Genomic DNA, 22,788 nt, shown 5'->3' with positions numbered 1-22,788 from the left:
CCTCAGAGTGTGATCCATGAACCAGTTAAGGCAACATCAGCTGGAAGCTTGTTAGAAATGGAGATTCTTAAACCCCACTACGCATCTAATGGCATAAAAATCTGTATTTTTAATAAATTGGAGAAATACAAGTCTAAAGTTGATTTCATCTTCCCAATATGATTTAAGCTCCATAAGGACAGAAACTTTGTGTAGTTCATTGCTATGATCTTAATGTACAATCTAGGGTCTGGCTCAGAGCCCTCAATAAATACTGGTTGAGTGAATGAAATGTAAATCCATCAGTGGATAGGCTACTCTATTCTTGTTTGTTAAATATTTTATTAAGCAGAAGATTTGTTGATGTCAGCATTCCAATACTCACCTTCCAAATATTTTATGCATTACTAGGAAGAAGAAAGAGGTCAAATGACTGTACATACTTTAAAATTTTTTTTTTATATTTGTTTATTTTTGAGAGAGACTGCACTCAAGCAGAGGAGGGGCGGAGAGAGAGAAGGAGACACAGAATCTGAAGCAGGCTCCAGGCTCTGAGCTGTCAGCATAGAGCCTGACGTGGGGCCCGAACTCACGACCCCCAAGTTCATGATCTGAGCTGAAGTCGGACATTCAACTGACTGAGCTCCCTAGGTGCCCCCACTGTACATACTTTTTAACATATTTTTTTATCATTTATAAAATGGCAAAATGGGTAATACTTACAGGATATACCTGCCGAAAAATAGTTAGGAGCTAAAGCCAATAATTTCTCATTTACTACAAAGTTGTCTATTAGTTACACATAGTATAAATTTTTTTTTAAGTTTGTTTATTTTAAGAGAGACAGAGACAGTGTGAGTGGGCGAGAGGGAGAGAGAGAATCTCAAGCAGGCTCCCAGCTGCCAGCGCAGAGCCGAATGTGGGGCTTGAGCTCATGAAACCCTGAGATCATGACCTGACCTGAAGCCAAGAGTCAGACATTTAACCGACTGAGCCACCCAGGCACCCCTAGTTGTATGTAGTAGTATAACATTATGTAGTAAAACTCAATGGGAAGAAAAACTTGAGCAGATGTGTATTTGATAGCTTTCTCTTCTTTATAGACACAGTATCCAGCTTTGGATATGTAATTTGATAAAACGGGAGCCTTTCTCTTTAACAAATGGTGCTGGGAGAGCTGGACAGCAACTTGCAGAAGAATGAAACTAGATTACTTTCTCACACCATTCACAAAAATAAACTCAAAATGGATAAAGGACCTGAATGTGAGACAGGAAACCATCAAAACCCTAGAGGAGAAAGCAGGAAAAGACCTCTCTGACCTCAGCTGCAGCAATTTCTTACTTGACACATCCCCAACGGCAAGGGAATTAAAAGCAAAAATGAACTATTGGGACCTCATGAAGATAAAAAGCTGCTGCACTATAAAGGAAACAACCAACAAAACTAAAAGGCACCCAACGGAATGGGAAAAGATATCTGCAAATGACATATCGGACAAAGGGCTAGTATCCAAAATCTATAAAGAGCTCACCAAACTCCACACCCAAAAAACAAATAACCCAGTGAAGAAATGGGCAGAAAACATGAATAGACACTTCTCTAAAGAAGACATCCGGATGGCCAACAGGCACATGAAAAGATGCTCAATGTCGCTCCTCATCAGGGAAATAGAAATCAAAACCACACTCAGATATCACTTCATGCCAGTCAGAATGGCCAAAATGAACAAATCAGGAGACTATAGATGCTGAAGAGGATGTGGAGAAACGGGAACCCTCTTGCACTGTTGGTAGGAATGCAAATTGGTGCAGCCACTCTGGAAAACAGAGTGGAGGTTCCTCAAAAAATTAAAAATAGACCTACCCTATGACCCAGCAATAGCACTGCTAGGAATTTACCCAAGGGATACAGGAGTACTGGTGCATAGGGGCACTTGTACCCCAATGTTTATAGCAGCACTCTCAACAATAGCCAAATAGTGGAAAAAGCCTAAATATCCATCAACTGATGAATGGATAAAGAAATTGTGGTTTATATACACAATGGAGTACTACGTGGCAATGAGAAAGAACGAAATATGGCCCTTTGTAGCAACGTGGATGGAACTGGAGAGTGTTACGCTAAGTGAAATAAGCCATACAGAGAAAGACAGATACCATATGTGTCCACTCTTATGTGGATCCTGAGAAACTTAACAGAAGACCATGGGGGAGGGGAAGGAAAAAAAAAAGAGGTTAGAGTGGGAGAGAGCCAAAGCCTAAGAGACTCTTAAAAAGTGAGAACAAACTGAGGGTTGATGGGGAGTGGGAGGGACGGGAGGGTAGGTGATGGGTATTGAAGAGGGCATCTTTTGGGATGAGCACTGGGTATTGTATGGAAACCAATTGGACAATAAATTTCATAAAAAAAAAATGGGAGCCTTGAATTTGTTGTGATAGTGCTCAGGTTTGTTGAGATGAGGGTCTGTATATTCTGTCCTTCAATCTTTGTAGTTTTGAATCAGAACAGTAATGGCCTTTGAAGAGTATTTTAATAGAGGGGATGTATAATGGTAGACTTTTATTAAGGGAGTGTTACCACGATAATTCCTTCTGCTACCATCACCAACTACTCAGCACGTGTTGAATGCAGTGGTTCAGAATTACTTGACTCTTTTCCAGGATAAAATCTAAGAACCTGCATCGGAGGACCTTTCTTAGATACTTAGTTTGCTGTGCAGGACCCAGAAAAATGATCTAAGTTAGGAGATTGTGTGTGGCAACAATTAAACTTCTTAGTACTCAAATCATTTTCTCCAGATGAAGCATTTCTTTTGGGTTGACTTTGGAATCTATAGTATCATTTTCTCTGAAGAAAGGCCTTGTGACTTTCATGATAAGGTAATAGTCACTTGGAGTAAACTGATACCCAGTGTATTGTGGGTGTTAAGTAAATGGGCCTGGAAATCCAGTAGATCTTAGTCTGAGTACTACTCTGTACTGGTTTTATGATCTCAGGTTATTTAAATAGACTTCTGTGCCTCAGTTTTCTTAACGTAAGGATCATGATAATATATGCACAGGTGTACTTGGTGACTTCAGTAAGATAATTGCTCAAAGTATTTAGTGTAGATTCTTACAAATGGTAACACTTTAAATGTAAAGCATAAAATGTCAAGGGGTAATGGAGGTGTGGTGATGTGTTAAAGTGCTCTTTAAATATGTAAGTTAAATCAGGAGTGGAATAATCATAGCAAACATTTAATAAAGCACTAGATGCAGGGATAGTTATTAATGCTTTAAATATATGCCAGCAAACGAAGATGAATGACGTGACAACACTCATGCTAGACTTGAGATTTTCTAGAACAGTGATTAGTGGGGAAAGTCCATGGACTCAGGAACAGAGGCACTCACTGTCCATTGTATTATGTAGCATTGCAAATGGATCTTACGGCTAATGTTAGACTCCAGTCTTTGCATAGTGTGGCTTTTAAGCTGCATAATTAAGGGAGTACCAGCCCTTCCCCTGGTGTGCTAAAGTACTGGGGTCCAACACCATTGTGACATTGTAGAATCATGGTTCTAGTGCTATCCTGCCTGCCCAGCACTTAAGGCTAACAGAAGGTCAAGACTCTCTTTGGTATATCTAACAGGCTAGAGTTTGAGGCTTATGGTCGCAGCTTGTGAAGTACAAGGAGTCTAGTATGATGTACCAGCTCACTGTTCATGTTGGGAGGTCCATAGCGTATGTAACATGGGAGAACGGTAACCTGGATGATTTATCACCTCAAAGGTGCATTAAGATTTATTGGTTTATAGCTCTGGCCAATAGCTTTTTTTTCTCTGAAGCTTTCCAGGAACCCCAACCATAGGGGAGAAGTTCTGGAAAAGTTAAACCTTAACTCTCATATATTAATTTAATCAACTTTCTTATCAATTCAATGAACGAAGTGTTTATTTTACTGACGATTCATCTGAGCCATGAAGCTTAAATAATTTACCCAAAGTCATACGGAAAGCCAGTGGCACAGCTAGATTTACAGGCAGGGATCTTGGCTCCAGAGGCCATGCTGTTAACTACAAAAACGGGCTTTAAAGCTGATTCTTAAAAAAATAAAAAATAGTAAATGCTCAGTGGACAAAACCTCCACAAAAGAATAAAATAACCATGAAGTAAAGTTGAATTGGCAATTGAAAATTAGAAAATAATAAATCCTTAATAAAGCAGTTACTGAGGTGAAGATTACTAAATATGAAGGAGAGGCTCTGGGCTCTTAACCTCTGACTGAAGGTCCAGACACAGCACTCACAGACCAGAGGTGACTCCACTGATAAACACAGTGACGGATGAACTGAGGGCCCAGTCACAGCCTTCATTTGGCAGCAGTCATAGTTACAGAAGATGCCTTTCAAAAATGAGGATTTGCAGTATACAAAGACACTTTTTCCTAAGCTTTATTGAGGTATAATTGATGAATAAAAATTATTTTTACATATATAAAATTATATCTATTGATGATAAGATGCACATATGCACCATGGTCACCATGTTTAATTAACATATCCATTATTTTACATAATTACCACTTTGTTGTATGTTTTTTTGTTTGTTTTTTTCTTAAGGTCTACCCTCTTAGTAAATTGTTTCAAGTGTATAATACGATACTGTTAATTACGGTCACTGTGCTGTACATTAGATCTCTGACTTATTCATCTTGTAGACCTGAAACTTTGTACCCTTACACCAGTATCTCCCCACTCCCCCCACCCCCTCCATAGCCCTTGGCAAACACAAGACTTTTAATTGTAAGTATTGTCTACAGAGTGAAAAAGTGCATCTTGCTCTGATTTCTTGTTTATGCCCACATGAGTACCATGTTTGAACGGGAGGGAGGTGAGAATTTAATGGAATCAGATTCAGACATGATCCAGCCAACATGTTCTGTAAAAAGAGGGTTGGCTTTTCAGAAACACATTTTTGAACCTCTGACTCATGGGACTTGAACCAAAGTCTTTGAGCCTTAGTTAATCCTTAACTCTTCCTGAGATGGAAAACATTTTTTGACAAAGCATCTCCCTTCCTAATAGCCATGCTTTAAATAGTATTTTTAGTATGCAGATGGTTGCATTTAGTTAATGGTAAATCTTTTCTAAATTCTTATTTGTCATGATGTAAGGAAAGTACTTCATGGTTTTTTGTTTTATTTTTTTGGTATACCTCTTTAATTTTACTGAACATAATGGAAGGTTGTTTTAAATTTTGTTTAAATGTTCTTTGAACCAAAATATTTACAGAACAAGGAGTTCTTCTAGCCAGGAGATTGTTGCGTTTGTTGTGTTTGAGTGTGGAAACATTAGGAATGACAGCATAAGATGATACTGTAGAGCATTTTCATAAACAACTTAATAGCATTGTCTAATGTGGTCTTTGTTTATTAAAGGTGTCCAAGACTCCTTCGCTATATTTAGGTAAATCTAAGGTTTTTTGTTTTTTTGTTTTTTTTTTACTCAAGCATGGAAAATACTTTCTGGTTGGGAAAAGGAGTGTGACCAAAAAAAAAAAAAAAAAAAGAAAAAAAAGACACTTAACTAGAAACAGTTCTTAAGAATGTCACTTTCAGGAAGGAATAAGTGGCAGTGTTGTTTTGCTTTGTTTTAAAAGTATTTAAAAAATGCTACTATTTAATGCTTTCTGTAAGAATATTGTGTGTCCATTTCTTAGTTTGTAGGCCCTAGTTAATGAATGACTATCTTTTAATTAGAATTTTAATTTACTAAATAATAGTAGAACAAATATATTTTAATAATAACAACAATAATTAACATTGGCTGGGTACTATGCTTCCCGTATACCTATATCCTGTATTTGAGCAGCTTATATTGTATTTATTAACTGTTAATAATTAAGAAATAAAAACTTTAATAAGGAAACAAGTATATATTGAAATCATTATCAGCTAAAACCCTCACAGGCAAGAATGAACCCAGTATTTGTGGCAATAGTAGAAAATGGCCTTAGAGTTTAAGAATACCTGTGTTGATGAGAAGAGTTGTTAAGTCAAGTTGGATGGTTAATAACATTTGAATAGCGGGGTGCCTGGGTGACTCGGTTAAGCATCAGACTTAGGTTCAGGTCATGATCTCAGGGCTCGTGAGGTTGAACCCCACGTTGGGTTCTGTGCTGACAGCTCAGAGCCTGGAGTCTGCTTCAGATGCTCTGTCTCCCTCTCTCTCTCTGCCCCACCTCCACTCTCTCTCTCTCTCACACTGTCTCTCTCAGTCTCTCTCAAAAATAAACATTACAAAAGACAATAGTTGAATATAATTAGATTATGGAGTACTTTAAAGACAATTTCACAATTGGAAATTCAATCTAAACACATACATGTTGGGGGCGCCTGGGTGGCTCAGTCGGTTAAGCGGCCGACTTCGGCTCAGGTCATGATCTTGCAGTCTGTGAGTTCGAGCCCCGCGTCAGGCTCTGTGCTGACAGCTCAGAGCCTGGAGCCTGTTTGAGATTCTGTGTCTCCCTCTCTCTGACCCTCCCCTGTTCATGCTCTGTCTCTCCCTGTCTCAAAAATAAATAAACGTTAAAAAAAAATAAACACATACATGTTCTATATATAACTATATGTTCTTAAATATTCTGAATCGAAAAAATGAAACTCAGTTTTAGGAATATTAATCTTCAAATACTCTTGACACTTAGTGAATACTTTTTTTTTTTTTTAAAGAATGTATGATGCGTAAGTGCTATAGACTGAATGTGTTCTCTTTCAGAATTTATATTTTGAAATCCTAACCTCAGTGTGGTGGTATTAAGAGGTGAGGCTTGTGGGAGATGATTAGGTCATGAGGATGGGGACTTCATGAAGGGGTCAGTTGTCTTACAAAAGAGACTCCTGAGAGCTCCCTTGCTTTTGCTATCATGTGATGATGCAGTAGAAAGACTGTTGTTTTTGAACCACAAAGGGATCTCTTATCAGTGAATCTACCTGCACCTTCATCTGGTTTGTCATGTCTTCCAAACCCCACCCCTGGATCTATAAGACACTGTGAAAGGGCAAATGGTGATTATCCAGAAAATTCTTAAATTTTTAAAAAAAATTTTTTTTAACGTTTATTTATTTTTGAGACAGAGAGAGACAGAGCATGAACAGGGGAGGGGCAGAGAGAGAGGGAGACACAGAATCTCAAACGGGCTCCAGGCTCTGAGCTGTCAGCACAGAGTCTGACGCGGGATTCGAACTCATGGACCGTGAGATCATGACCTGAGCCGAAGTCGGACGCTTAACAGACCAAGCCACCCAGGCGCCCCGAAAATTCTTAAATTTTAATTGAGGGAGAAACCGATGGATGTGCTGAAATGAAGGTCAGGGAAAAGTCAGAGAAAACCTTTTAAATCTTTGTACTACAGCAGCAGAGGCAGGGAAATTTTTCAGTGCCTACTGATTCTTAACTCTACAACTTGTGAGAAAAAATAATTAGGGAACTCTGCAATTCATACCAAAAAATCATACTCCATGCAAATCAGATTTTAAAAATATGAAAGAAACCCCACAGCTCACTCCTTAAAATGTTATCATACATTTTCTTTGGTACAATTCAGTAAAAATTTGTATTCAAGGGGCACTTGGATGGGTCACTAGGTTACACATCTGACTCTTGATTTCAGCTCAGGTCATGATCTCACAATTCCTGAGTTTGGGCCCCACATTGGTCTCTGCACTAACAGTGTGGAACCTGGTCAGCATTCTCTCTTTCCCCTCTCTCTCTGCCCCTATGCCACTTGAATTCTGTCTCAAAATAAACAAACATAAAAAGATTAAAAAAATGAATTCACAAAGGTTAAAGACAAACTTCAAAGATGGGATGCCAAAAGATGAATACAGTTATTAACTATCAGAGGAAACAAAATTCAGACTAAAGCAGCACTGTTTTAGAACTGCTTAACAGATCAGAGCGGCACCTGAGTGGCTCAGTTGGTTGGCAGTCCAACTTTGCCTCAGGTCATGATCTTGGGGTCCGTGGGGTTGAGCCCTGTGTGGGGCTCTGTACTAACACGTCAGAGACTAGACCCTGCTTCAGTTTCTGTGTCTCCCTCTCTTTTTGCCCCTCCCCCGCTCATGCTCGCTCGCTTGCTCTCTCTTTCTCTCTCTCTCTCTCTCTCTCTCTCTCTCTAAGAATCAATATTAAAACAAAAATAATGGATTAAAAATAGACTACAGCTGATGTCAGATTATTATAATAGTGGGAAACTTGAGATAATTAGAGTGTGTTCTAAGTAAAAGATAACTAAAAGAGAATAGATGTGAATGATGATAAAGGCATTCAGCATAGGATAATGCTTCTTGGGGAAGCTTGAAGAGAATTTTCTTGAAATGACTAACTGATGCTGTAAGACCTAACAAGCATACTTGGGAAAAACTGAGGTATAAAAATTGACAATTAAACACATGTTGATTCTGATTAGGATTTTGAATTTCCTCATAAAGAATTCTTCACATAGGGACCTAGGTGTAAGAAAATAAAATCAAAAGTTAAAGGAAAAAAGGATACTCTGCCTGACCTCTTGTGTCTCCACAATATTCACTATCCAAATAAAAGGAAACAGTGTCTGTGAACTTCAGAGGGAATACATATAGAATCCAAGAATGGGACCACCAGCCAAATTTTCAGTCAAAAAACAATAGGAGGAAAACCAAATATAATGTCTACTGTATTTCGTATTAGAACTACTGATGTTGAATCTACCCGGTGACATAATGAATGGAGAGTAGGTGACTGACAGATGGATTATAAACTTTAGGATAAATATATAATTCTTGGAGATGGTGGAACAGTGACTACAAATCTGTGAGAGAAGAGCGAACCCAACTTTGATTCCCGGGTAATAGGTTCTTTGAATGTAAAAGCAAAACTCAAGGAACATAAAGATGTTGAGGCTTTTGTAAAAAAAAAAAAAAAAAAAAAAAAAAAAACAACTAAAGAAACTACTTGCAGATAAATTTTATCAAATAAAGAAGGGAATTAAAATGAAGAGCTTAAAAATGGAGAAATTTTGTTTAAAAGGTCAATGATTTGGGGGGCACCTGAGTGGCTCACTCATTTGGGCCTCTGACTTTGGCTCAGGTCATGATCTCACGGTTTGTGGGTTCGAGCCCCACTGTCAGGCTCTGTGCTGCCAGCCCGGAGCCTGCTTCAGATTCTGTGTCTCCCTCTCTGCCCCTCCCCCACTTGCACTCTGTGTCTCAAAAATAAATAAATATTAAACAAAATTTAAAAAGTCAATGCTTTTGAGTGTAGATAAGTCTAGGTTGTGGGTTTTATGGTGTTAGAATAGGATGTGAATTTAATCTTATTAAATGGGTAAAAATCACATGATTACCAGAACTAGGCTCTAGGTGGAAGCTAAAATGTGCTATTTCTTTCATAGAAGGAGGACAGCTAATGCCGACAAATAAAATGCATTGCCATTAAAAATCCATTATTTTAATCCTATCCATACTACCTCTTCCTAACGTTTAGAAGTTTAGGGCTCTGAAAGTGAAAAATTACCTGAGATTTAGCAGCATTTGCTTCAGTTTTACTCTACTGAATTTTCTTTCCTAACTAGCTAAAAAAAGACCTTCGTGTTATCTGATTTGAGTGCCATATTGCTTTTGTTTCTTCATCCTTTTGTCCTACAATCTTACTGCATATATTAATAGAATTAATAGAGTATTGTTGGAATGATATTTAGCTAATGTTCAGGGTAATTGTTACTAGGTAGTGGTATTTTTGGATCTTTTTTTTTTTTTTTTTTTTACCTTTTTCAAGTAGTTGGTTTTAAGAAAAATACACCATTTTTCTTGAAACAAGACTTTTTTTAAACTATTTTTTTTTTTTTTAATTTATATCAGAGTTAGTTAGCATATAGTGCCACAATGATTTCAGGGGTAGATTTCCTTAATGCCACTTACCCATTTAGCCCATCCCCCCCTCCCACAACCCTTTCAGTAATCCTCTGTTTGTTCTCCATATTTAAGAGTCTCTTATGTTTTGTCCCCCTCCCTGTCTTGAAACCGTTTTACATTTAAAATACCTATATATCAAGTATTTGCTAGTGGGAAGAACATTCGTGTTTCTGTGCACAAGGACCCCATATCCTTTCCTTAAGAATTTTATCCATTTCAGTACTTCAAAAGTTAAATCAGTCTCTCATGTTCTCATCCTAGACCTCATTTATGTATATGCAAAAGAAAATTTTAAATGAAATCATTTTGTAAAATTCACATTTCACATTTGTTGAAGTTACTATCTCATGATGTGATTGTTTTATTTCATATCTGTTAAGTCAAACTTGGCAGGATCTAAGGAATTTTATAGTACTTGTATGCAGACATTCACACTAATATCTTTTTTTTTTTTTTTTTTTTTTTAACGTTTATTTTTGAGACAGAGGCAGAGCGTGAACAGGGGAGGGTCAGAGAGAGAGGGAGACACAGAATCCGAAACAGGCTCCAGGCTCTGAGCTGTCAGCACAGAGCCCAATGCGGGGCTCGAACTCACGGACCGTGAGATTATGACCTGAGCCGAAGTCGGATGCTTAACTGACTGAGACACCCAGGCACCCCTGTTCACACTAATATCTTAAATACTGGCATAAGACCTTAACTCTGTGGTCAGAGGAAAGACTATTTGTTAACAGCAGTAGCATTAAGGAGAATATAGCGTTGCGCTGATGGTCTACATTGCAATTCCTACAGGGGAATGCTGTTACCACTAGGTGCTGTTCTAGTTGAGGTAAATTAAAGATGTTGATGTTGGGAAGCACTTAATTTGTTTAGGGACCATCGGCAAAAAAAAGAGACATTGTCTTTATTCCTCTGGAATGTCAAGCGGATCTGCCCCAGGGAGAGAGAGGAGGCTACCTTTATTTTTTGGAATATGCACAAATATACTCCAGGAAGAGACATCCCTATCTTTGCAAATCTGCCTGTTATGCAGACATCTTTGAAAAGTCCATCTGGAGTGCGTTAGCTATTAATGTCTTTGAAAATGTTTGGGTATATAAGACATCCCTGGAAAATTATCTCCTTGTAGTATCTAGAAGATGTGATTCCTTGAACAAACTTAATGTTGCACAGTGAAAGCCAATAATTTCTTCTCTGTTTAACTATCAGTATATGGCTGGTGCAATGGAACTATTTTGTTAATTTTTTTAATGTTGTCTCGAACTTGGTACTCAATAAGAATTTTAAAATGAAAGAAAAGTCTTGAAATTTGCAAGCCAATGAATTCGTAGCAGTGTTAAGACTTCAAAACATTTACTTCCCCTTCTCTAATATTCTGTCAAAATTACATAGAACTAAGATGAATCCTACTTACTATGTAATGTTCTTTGAAGTACACGGTTTAATGTTTTACTAAGGAACTGGCCTACTGTTTTAGAATCATAAATTGTAAAGCATTGTAAATGTAATGCCAATATTAACCATTGAAATGTGGCTTTCTGGGGAATTAAAATAACATACATAAAAGACCTCTTGTTTAATAATTAAGTTTTTGTTCTTATTGATATTAGAGGGAAACAATGGAAGTTAATTAGAATATTGAGTTTATGGAATAAAAGTCTCATTAGGAGAATTTTTGTATTGTATGTGCTATTCTAAATCTAGTCTGGGACCACCTCTAGTAATAATCTCTTCATCTCTTGTTTTATTATCATTGTCCTAGTTCAAGTCTTATTTCTCTCTCAGATTATTATAATAATTTTTTAAATATAATTTATTGTCAAGTTACCTAACATACAGTGTATACAGGGTGCTCTTGGCTTCAGGATAGATTGCCATGATTCATTGCTTACATACAACACCCAGTGCTCATCCCAATGAGTGTCGCCTCAGTGCCTGTCACCCACTTCCCCTCTCCCCCACCCCATCAACCCTCAGTTTGTTCTCTGTATTTAAGAGTCTTTTATGGTTTTGTTTAAAACTATTTTTCCCCCCATGGTCTTCTGTTAAGTTTCACAAATTCTTATCGGTGAAAACATACAATATCTGTCTTTCTCTGACTGACTTACTTCACTTAGCATAATACCGTCTAATTCCATCCGTGTTGCTGCAAATGGCAAGATTTCATTCTTTCTCATTGCCAAGTAGTATTGCATTGTGTATATGTAGGTATGTGTTTCAGCTTTTTTATCCATTTATCAATTGATGGACATTTGGGCTCTTTCCATACTTTGGCTATTGATAGTGCTGTGTCCACCATGTTGACTCCTCCCTCACTAATAATTTCTTAATGCTTTTCCTGCTTCTAGTCATTCCAGGTTTGGCAGAATCTATCTAACTGTAGAATTTAACATGTTTGCAGAATCATCCAACAACTCCCATCTAACCAACCATTTGATTATAATCCAGAATTTTTGAAATACATCCTTTGTATAAGAAAAAAACAGGTACTGCCTGTCCCTGCATATATCCTGTACCTTTACTTATTTGAAACTATTTCCTTTATCTGTATCTCTGTTCACCAAAATAATATTCATCAGTCATGGAGTAGTTCAGATGTCTTTTTCTTGGAAGCTTCATAAACTTTAGCCTGAATTATTTTGACTTTTTATGGTCTTTGGCTTTTTGTGTCTGTTGAAATTTTATGCTCCTTTGTAACATTAGGTTCTGATTTGGTCTTTCTATCTAGTTTATAAACTGCTCTTTCTTAATTATTTATTCTCCTAGCATGTAAAAGTCACGTCTCGACTTCCATGTCACACTGGCAGAGATCTTGATCAAATCATGTCAGAGCAGTGCTACAGTTACGTTTGCGTGAATGTAAGTAGTGACCTTAAATGGTTCAAAGCCTTTGACGATCTGTGTAAATGTAATGTGCAAGATAATTATTTCTTGATTTTTAATTGTTTGAATTTAAGTTTTTGTGATGAGCTGTGTTATTCAGTAAGTATTTGGAAGTTGTATTTTTTAATTTTTGAAATAAAAAAAAAATTTCTCACAAGTTAATTCCCATAATGAGAAGAAGGTGATATTTCTGTAGATGCCATTTTCAGTTATTTGGTATGAAGCAGATAAGATGATGCAGGTTTGAATTAATGAAGAATTCAAATTTTAATAGATATGACCGTGTGGGTATCCTTGAAAGTTGTTCAAAAAGTGAAAATTAAGCTTGATAAAGATTTTGGATGTGTATGTAAAAGCTCCGTATTTTTTCCTTCATTAACTTTTAATTCTTGAATTAACTTTTAAATCATTTAAGAACTTCTTTTCACTTCCTTTTATTTTCTGATCTTTCAGGTTATGACCTCTGATTTTGAGGAAATCCGGAAGTTAGTGAATATGCTGGAAGAGATTAATCTTTCCATTTTATATCCTGTTGTTGTTATTTCAGTAAGTGATTTAATTCAGATTTAACTCCTCATCCTTAGGCTTCCTTCCTTGGGATTCAGTTTTTCTTTTTAACAAAATTTCATCCAATTGAGGAAATCTACCCAAGCCCAGAAGAAACTCCTTTTACGGATTCCTGAGCTTTCTCTCTTGTTATGACTTCTATGACTTTGTTCCCTTATTGCTGTAGTTATTTGTTTGAATTGACAAGTTTAGGGAAAAAATTAATCTAGCAACCAGTTTTATTTCTTTTTCTTCATTAAAATTGCAAAGTATACTGCTGAATTCACTAGCTGTTTGGAGAATATGAAAGAGCTTATTAGCATGTTAGCAAAACACCATTGGAGAAAAAATACCGAGGTTAAAAAAAAAAAAAGAGGGAAAATAGCATGTGGAAGTAAATTGTCTCTTAGGTTGTATCATCTTCTCTGTCACTTGGACAGCAAAGTAGAAGGAGAAACAGATGAAAGAGAATTCCTTGGAGATGGCCCATGAAAATTTTGGGAAGGTCTTTCCTGTGAAAGACTAAAAGTACATGTTTAATACAGCGTTTTTTTGATTGGTCTATTAAACTGTACAAAAGAGGGAGATCTCAGCACAACCAGGAAGGAATAAAATCAGAGACTAGCTGAGTAGAGTGTAGTCTGTGATATTTTACTGTGGGAAGGGGTTCTAAATGTGACATTCTCCAATCATTTGCTTAACAATTGCCAAGTTTCTAATCTTGGGCCCATCCCAATAGTGTGGGAATTTAGAATTTAGTTCATGGTAGGTAAGATCATTAATACAAAAAGAAAATTTGTAATACAAATGAATTTAACTCTAGCATGGCAAATACATCCAAATTAGCAACTGGGGAAGACTGGTTTTACTGTCCTATTGTATGTGGGCATATATTCTAATGGTAAGTTCCATGGATCCTGCTGATTATGGAAAATCAAGTTCCACAAGTGACTGATTTTAACAGAAGTATCAGTGCCTTCCATTGGGGGGTGTTGTGGGAAACATGAAATTTACTTAATGCTGGAAGGCTCTAAGGCTCTGTAGGGTACAGTTAGGTTAAAAGTCCTATGTATAGCCCTCTATTCCTCCCTTTGTGTTAAGTTACTTTGAAATCTCCTTCTCTCCATGTCCCCAGATAATACTCTAAAGTGTATACAGCATTATGAAGGGAGCAATGGCTTTAAACTCGGAATTTCTCAGTTCCTTGGTCACCTTGGTTAAGTTTCCTGACATTTGCTTTCCTCATTTTAGAAATGAGGCTAATAACCCTACTTCTTAAATCATTGTAAGGATTAAGAAGAATGAATGAATACATAAATGCAAACTGAAGTTGGTATCTCTTTGGGAGGCGTGTAGTGTTTCATTTAATAAATTTTAAAAAAAGCTTTAATAGCTTAGCTCCTCTTCTTTCCCATTTAGATTAGATGACTCAAAGTTCACTTCCACTGCTCTCTAATCTGAATGCTGAGTTTGAATCATACATTTTTCAACATTCTATTAGGTACTTCAGTTTGAGTACTTCATTATCATCTTACGTGTGCTGTATCAGATCTATCACAAAAACATGTTTCCTACAAGCTGATTTCTCTTAGCAGCAGTAGTTGTGGCTGGGACTCAGGTGGGAATCTGCCTTAGCTTTGAATTTCCTTTCTACCTTTTTCCTCTGCCTCTCACCAACAAACACACGTGTGTGCGTGGACATACACACACAGTTTTTAACTGTTCTCTTTCATTGCACGTCAACCTGTTTTTTTTTGTATTTTTCCATAAATATTTGAATTTAGTTTTCTGTTTATTTCTGTTGAGTTCTATTTTATGTATCCCAGTAAGTCTAGAATTTTATTTATTTATTTATTTTTGATTCCCTGGTGTTCTGTATCAAACCAAGGAAAAAGATGGATAGTCCTCTAATTAGAGAGTAAATGTCTCCTAGAACTAGTTTGAGGATAGTATTATTATAAATCTGTATACCATAAACATTGGAAAATGTTTAAATTGGAGAGTTGTTATTACTGCATGATTAATGTTTGTTCACCCATTATTTTCTCAGTGAATAGGTAGACTCAGTGTAGGGATATGAAAGTTATTATTAAACTTAATAGTAAAATGTCAATAGAACATATCTAGAGTCTGTATCCTTAGGATGGACCAAATCACTGGAAAGGTAAAATAAAGAATGCTGTGTTCTTGGATTGAGAGGCAAGTGAATTTTTCTGGATTTTTGAATTGTCCTGTAAATGATTCAATAAAGGCTTCATCCCATTTCTTTCTGATAGTACTTTTCCCCAAATGGCCACAAGGCCATTTCAGTTTTCCTATGACTTAATCTTTGGCAGATTCATTCAAATATTCCCCAAACGAATAGTTGTGTAGAAAATATCATTCTAGTTGCAAAATGAATAAGATAAAAACTTAAATTTGAGTCTAAATATCTGGGGACATAAGTTATACATGAGTAAGTAGAAAAAAAAAACAATGCATGCAGTGTCTGGAGATAGAAGTATGAGTACACATGAAGATATAGATCCATATGTATGTAACTGGAAAGATGTTACTATAGGCAGGTCATACCAGTCTAGAATGGTATGGGTATTTTACTTTTATCTGAATTACTTTGCTAGAAGATTAAATTATATCTTTTTATTTTTTTTTTAAATAAGGCTTTTAAACATTTCTAAAATCTCAGAAGAGTTGCCAAAGAATTTGCTTATTTCCTTCCCTGAACAGGCAGGTTTTATTCACCAGAAAATAAATCTAAAATGACTTCAAGGTCATAGAAAAATAAATCCATTATTGTTTTGGAATTATGTGATTCCGTAGTTATTGAATGCATGTATTGTAAATGTTTAAAACCCTATTTTGTCTAGGCTGAGATGTAGTACAGTGGTCCTTTTTTTCCTATGTGAGGGTTTATCAACTTCCAATTTCAGTCCATCTGAAGAGAGGAAGACTTGGGAATCACCCAGTGGCAAAGTAAAATTGTGGTTGATGAGGTGTTAGGATTTTTTTCAACTGAGAGACTAGTTAAGGTGGTCATTTGCAATGTTACCATGATTCACTCTACAAGGGCAAACTTTCAGAGGAAATGGGGCTGACGTTAAGCTGGGACATGTTGTTTGGCAAAAGTAATACTAGGTCAGTTTTTGTTTGTTTGTGTTTTAAGTTTTTTTTTTAAATTTATTTTTGAGAGAGAGCAAGAGGATGGGGAAGGGTGCAGAGGGAGAGAGAGAGAATCCCAGCAGGCTCAGACTGTCAACACAGAGCCCCATGTGGGGCTTGAACTCAGGAACCATGAGATCATGACTTGAGCTGAAAATAAGATGAGATGCTTAACTGTCTGAGCCACCCAGGTGCCCCAACACTTGATCAGGTTTTAAGTGTTGGAAATTGGTGTCTGGTCTGCCATGCTGGTGAAACTCACATTGTCTTAAATTTTCAAGGAGATGTAGAAAAATATTTTGGAATTTGCTATTAAATGTCATTTGGTAGTCATTTAAGTGGTACATCGGACCTTCAACCTCATCTGAAACTTTAATCCCTTGGAGGGAGCTAAGCACTGAAGGAATGACTGGTTAATGGTGTTAGATTCTTGGTACACAGGTGTTGTAGACTCTGGGTCTGGAGTTTTTTCTTGTCCAGCAAGAAAGTGGGACGCAGGATTAAAATGCGAGAGATGGCTAATGTTCTGGAGAAGACAAGAGCCCCTATTAGAGGTCCTTGCACCATTTTAATTAGGATCAGAAGGCTTATAAACATGGTGATGGATGGGCACAAAGAGACAATGAAACTGTGAACATTAACTCATGGATGAGAGGGAAAGGGGTTTTTGAAGATATGCAGTGTTAGGGGTTTGGGTTAAAACAAAATCCTGGCGGTGGGTGGAAGGTTGTTTACAGCAGACATGAGGCACCAACTGTGTTTACCTAAACTGGTCTAGGGGATGAGAAAGACAGAGCAAGACACCTCAGGGTCAACAGGGCACCTTTCTTTTGCTAATAAACTCCACTGGGGGCAACTTCCCCCTGCACTGGGCTACTTCGCCCTGCAGCTGTCTATAGCCCTATTTACCTGTTTACCTAACTTGGTCCTTCCTTCCTTTTTTTTTTTTTTGAAAGCAGCTTTCTATTGTTGTACTAAGTTGGGGGGCGTTTCTGCCCTGAATACCTAATATTGTTTACCTCATATACCTTTATCCTATACTGGGGCCTTTCCCTGCCCTATGTATACCTATTTCCCTAATCTTCTTTACCCAAACTTGGGTGTGAGCATCCTATGACTTTCTAATTCTTTATGCCTTGTTAACCCATCATTGCAAGCTCAGGGAATTCCTAAGCTTATTCACCACACACAGGTATTTAGCTAAAGTAAATTTTATTTCAGGGTGTTGATTGTCTGAAGATCAACTTCTCTCTGCCTTTATGAAGCTGAAATGGGTTAGGAAATACTGACTGTAGGAGGTTTTTGTGATCTCAGGTAAACTGACAGGAAAGATGCTACTGCCTTAAGATCTGCTTAGAAGAAGAAATAAAATTTCACCATGAAAAGTAGAAAAAACAATTAGGACTTTATCTTAAAATAAGATAATGATCAAAATAATTTTATCTGTTTAAAAAATTAGAGTGTTTGGAAGAGGCATCTTTGCTTAGTCTTGTGAACATTGCATGATAATATGCTATGACATGCTTCATTTCAAGTGGTCATTTTTATAAAAATATTTTTGGACATTTTTAATTTTGTAAAAATATCTTAACATCTTGTTCAAAATTCTCTTTGGGGTCATAATTCTTATTTCTTTTTAAGGGTTTAATTTAGCCAAGCTCTCATTTGTCAATGGTGTTGAGTAGAATTTATGGAGTTTACCAATGTTAATTTGTTCAACTTAATAAAATCCCAAATTTTGATAGTTGTAACTTAATTTTGTTGTAATCATATTAAACCATTAGAATTTTTAAAATTGGTTTGACCAGATTCAGACTGATACTATTGACTGTTGGGCCTACATAGATGCAGCATTAAAGTAGGCAGAGGTAGTTGAGTGGGCTCAATTTATAAGCGTTTTGTTTTTCACTGAGTCTGCATCTAGTTAGGATGACATTTGTTAGCCTATGTAGCCTTTTAACTGTGAGCCTTTACAAACAGGTAATCAGATAAGAAGCATGTCTTGTACTAGGAAAATTCTTCTAACTTGAAAGAAAAAAATACGTATTTAAAGAAATTTTAATGCTTGTTTATTTTTTGAGAGAGAGGGGTAAAGTGCAAGTGGGGGAGGGGCAGAGAGAGAGGGAGACACAGAATCTGAAACAGGCTCCAGGCTCTGAGCTGTCAGCACAGAGCCTGACGCAGGGCTCGAACTCAAGAACTGCGAGATCATGACCTGAGCTGAAGTGTGACGCTTAACCAACTGAGCCACCCAGATGTCCCTATGTGTGTGTGTGTGTGTGTGTGTGTGTGTGTGTATGTATATATATATATGTGTGTGTGTATATATATATATATATATATATATATATATATATATATATATTTTAGAGAGTGATTGGCACAAAGGAATTTTTAAAATGTAGGTTCTTTCATATGTCTTTTATCAAGAAAAACCTTATAAGCATAAAAGCCCATGTTTTCTTTTGTTAAATTGTGTAGGAGTTATGTTTTGAGAGCCCTTTTCAGAAGAGATTTCTGATGCTGTTTAATGTATCATAAATTATCAAGGAACCAAGTTTTTATCTTGAGTTGACTGAAATTACTGTTAGCCTTCTCTTCTTTGTAGTTACCAGTGCGGGTGGGGGTGGGGGGTGCACAGCTAGCAACTTTTTCAGATTGCAACTCTCAAGAGGATTAACTGAAAACTTTCTTTGGAATCACCTGATATTATAGCTAGCAACATGGGGCATGTTCATTTCTTTACTTTCTACTTTGATTGTGTTTTTTTTCCATTATTTAAATTATGAAAAAATATTTAGAAAAATAAAGTAATATATTAAATATATTCAAATAGTAAAAGGTGAACTCATAAAATTTGTTATGAAAATCATTCCCCCCCCCCCAAAATTAGGCTTTTACTTAAATAAGATGCAAAAGTGCTAAGAAGCTCAATTATAGACTGAGTTCTTTGCTTGGTAATTAATGATCAGGGAACTGTTTTTTTCCAACAGTGGAGAATAAGAGTTTTGGGAAGCAAAACTTAGTTGTTTTCCAGCCAAGGTTATGTAAAACTAATTGTAAAACTTTAAAAAATTCCTTCCCAGGTGCAAAAAGTAAAAGAGAGGTTCTCATTTATTTGGATCTGGCAAGTTTTGTGCAAAACATCCATTCCTACTATTATCAGATGATATAATGAACAGTTTATTCTTGTTTAAAGCTTACTTTTTCAATGAGTAAAGCTGTTTCATATAATAGACACCAATGAAATGTTTAATTTTTAAAAGCAGAATAAAATTGGCAAAAAACATAAGTTCAAAACTGAGAAATGAAGCAAACTCTTTTACTTGAGAAAATTTTTACCACTTCCCCACTACAAAATAAATTCACAGTATTCATCTGGATAATAGCACAAAAACTCTAATTTTTGACTATGTAGACTATAATTTTATTGGTGCTTTATGAGTGTTAGGAATCTTTTCCTGAATTTAGCAAAAAACATACATTACCATATGGAATTTTAATGCTTTGAAAAATACAAATAAACCTTCAAAAGTACCTAATTTAGTTCTAGTTACCTGGAAGTAGTTTATTGACATAACAGATCAGAATATATGGTCTGTAAAATACTTCAAAATGTTTAATATTTGAACATGTTAGCAAACAAAAAAAATAGAAAACCACCATCCATTGACTCTTGATACTGTGACATCTGGGGAAACTCAGCAATGTAAATTGTTTCCAGAAGGTTCCACAGCTCACCAATGGCAGAGCTAGGAACAGAATCAATCCACTGCGTACTGTATCATATAAACTTGTTACTTTTATGCATTCATGGATGTGTTAAATAATATTGAAAAAGGTTAAAAGTATACATACACACATATATGTATTTAATATTCTTTCCCCATAAAGAACAAATGACAATTGGAACAACATACTGATGCCTTCTTTTAAGTGCTAATGGTTTCTTTCTTTGCTTCACAAGGTATTGACTTGAGGCCTTATTGAATTTAAGTTATAAAAATCTGTGGTCCTGTTAAGTTTCTTACCAGATTCTAAACATGTCTTTGTCATCTTTTACTGAACTACTTATTCTATACATTTCCTTCTGTTAACCCTATTACTAATAGACTGACAAAATATGTGTTTAGGTCACAAGTTCTTAAAAAACAAAAGAGAGCTGGCTGTTGTAATTCTCACTGCCATCATACTGGGTTTACTTTTTACAATGTGTATATTTCACGCCCTTTATCTGTCTTTATTTTTGAATGGATATTCTCTATGTGCGCATGTGTGTGTATGTGGTTAATAGTCAAAGAAGGACCAATGGGCTTAGCACAAATCCTTCTTCTATTCCAATCTCAACCACGTTGCTTCTGTAGCCTTTTGTTTTTCCTTCAAAAAATTATGATCTTATTGTATACTGAATGTTTTCATGTTTTACTTTAGGTACACTAACGTGTTCTCTTTCATGGCTGTATATGGCCATTGTAGAAATGTGGCAGAAATGTAATCATTTCTACAAATTCTACAAATGTTTTCATTTGTTTTCTGGTAATAAACTAAGTCTGAAGTATTTCCTGCCTAAAATAATAATAAAATCTCAATCCTGGTTTTAAATTCCTTGAGAACCTTTTGAAAGTTTAGTCATGAAGGGATTCATATCTAACACAAAAGTGAGGAATGATGAAGTCATTCTTGTAGGAGGTGGTGAATAGAAAGAATTGTCTGTTATTTTAAGTTTTAGAAGATCTTTGCTTATGGCTAAATAGTTACTGGAAGGTTTTTGTTGTGGGATATTAAAATTCCCTAGGATTAATTGTGATGGGCACATAACTGACGCTGTGGAGAGAAATTATTCTTATAGGACATACTAGTTTTAATTCATTCTGGTAATGAATTATGGTTATTTTCAGATAGAGTGATGTTATAATGGAATATGCAAATATAATAAATTCCAGAATACTTTTTATAAGTTTAATGAATGAATTTTTCTTGATTAAGCACAGGGTTTGAAATTGCTATTTATTTTCCTAATTTAAGCAGTTCACAGAATTTGGTCAGATGCACAAAATTGTTTATGATTTTATTTGCTAGTACTTTCCATGTAAATCAGTTTATAAAATTTAACATGAAATGCACAGGAGGCAAATAATGAAGCTAGCCTTTTTTGTTAGGCAGCTTACATTAATTTTAGGCTTAGAAAAGGCATTGAGCAATGGATTTGATCATTTACTGTCATATCAGAAAATGTGCCTGAGGATTTCTTTTACTAGTTTTTTTTTTTTTTTTTTTTTTGAATACAGGACTCTATTTTAAATGGCCTTTAGCTCAATTGTGTTGTGGTATTTCTTTACAAAGATGGAACCAAATATATTTTCAGTATCATTTATTTGACAATTACATGTTATATGTGTTATATACATTGATTAAAGTTGATTTCTTTGGGCGCCTGGGTGGCTCAGTCGGTTAAGCGTCTGACTTCGGCTCAGGTCATGATCTCACGGTCCGTGAGTTCGAGCCCTGCGTCGGGCTCTGTGCTAACAGCTCAGAGCCTGGAGCCTGCTTCAGATTCTGTGTCTCCCTCTCTCTCTGACCCTCCCCCGTTCATGCTCTGTCTCTCTCTGTCTCAAAAATAAATAAACATTAAAAAAATAAATAAAAAAATAAAGTTGATTTCTTATATAGATTAAAGTCAGGCTTGGTATATTTTTATTTTACTATTCAGAAGGTTTTACTCCTTGGAGAAAATAATTTACATTGTCATAAAGGTGGTGTTAAATAGAAGAATTGACTGTTCTTTTAAGTTTTAGGAACTCTTTGGTATGGTGAGGATGTTATCCCAAGACTGAGGTTCAAGGTACAAAGGGTAGATAGGTGTACAAATAACAAGTGTTTACCAACTTTCATGTCTCTCAGTTGTATTTCAGAGTCTTTTTTTTTTTTAAGTTTATTTATTTATTTTGAGAGAGAAAGAGCAGAGGAGGGGCAGAGAAGGGGAGGGGGGAGAGAGAGAATGCCACATTGTCAGTTTGGAGCCTGATGTGGGGCTTGAACTCAGAAAACATGAGGTCATGATCCGGGCCCAAGTCAAGAGTTGGATTAACATCAGATTAACATCAGACTGAGCCACCCTGGTGCCTCTACTTCAGAGTCTTTATCTGGCCACAGAGTGGGATGCTCGTGAAGGAATTTAAGTGATGTCTCTTTCTAAAGATATTTTTCATACCAGACACATACTGTCAAGGCATTTTGCTGTTGCATGACCCACTGTGAATGTGCTTTATGTACAGGTATAA

The 22,788-nt window shown here is 36.2% G+C and overlaps 1 protein-coding gene across 1 annotated transcript in view; it reads left to right on the top strand.

Annotated features, from left to right (window-relative positions):
• CRPPA (CDP-L-ribitol pyrophosphorylase A) overlaps positions 1-22,788 on the top strand; it is a 314,810-nt gene that overhangs the window by 158,494 nt on the left and 133,528 nt on the right. Inside the window, exons 7-8 of the mRNA XM_042967601.1 lie at positions 12,686-12,778; positions 13,256-13,348. Of these exons, the coding sequence (XP_042823535.1) occupies positions 12,686-12,778; positions 13,256-13,348 (186 nt within the window). The remainder of the gene's footprint in view (positions 1-12,685; positions 12,779-13,255; positions 13,349-22,788) is intronic.

Source organism: Panthera tigris, chromosome A2 (assembly GCF_018350195.1).
Source record: "Panthera tigris isolate Pti1 chromosome A2, P.tigris_Pti1_mat1.1, whole genome shotgun sequence".
Lineage (NCBI taxonomy): Eukaryota > Metazoa > Chordata > Mammalia > Carnivora > Felidae > Panthera > Panthera tigris.
Note: the sequence above shows the minus strand (reverse complement) of the source record. Positions and strands in the feature narration are given on the sequence as shown.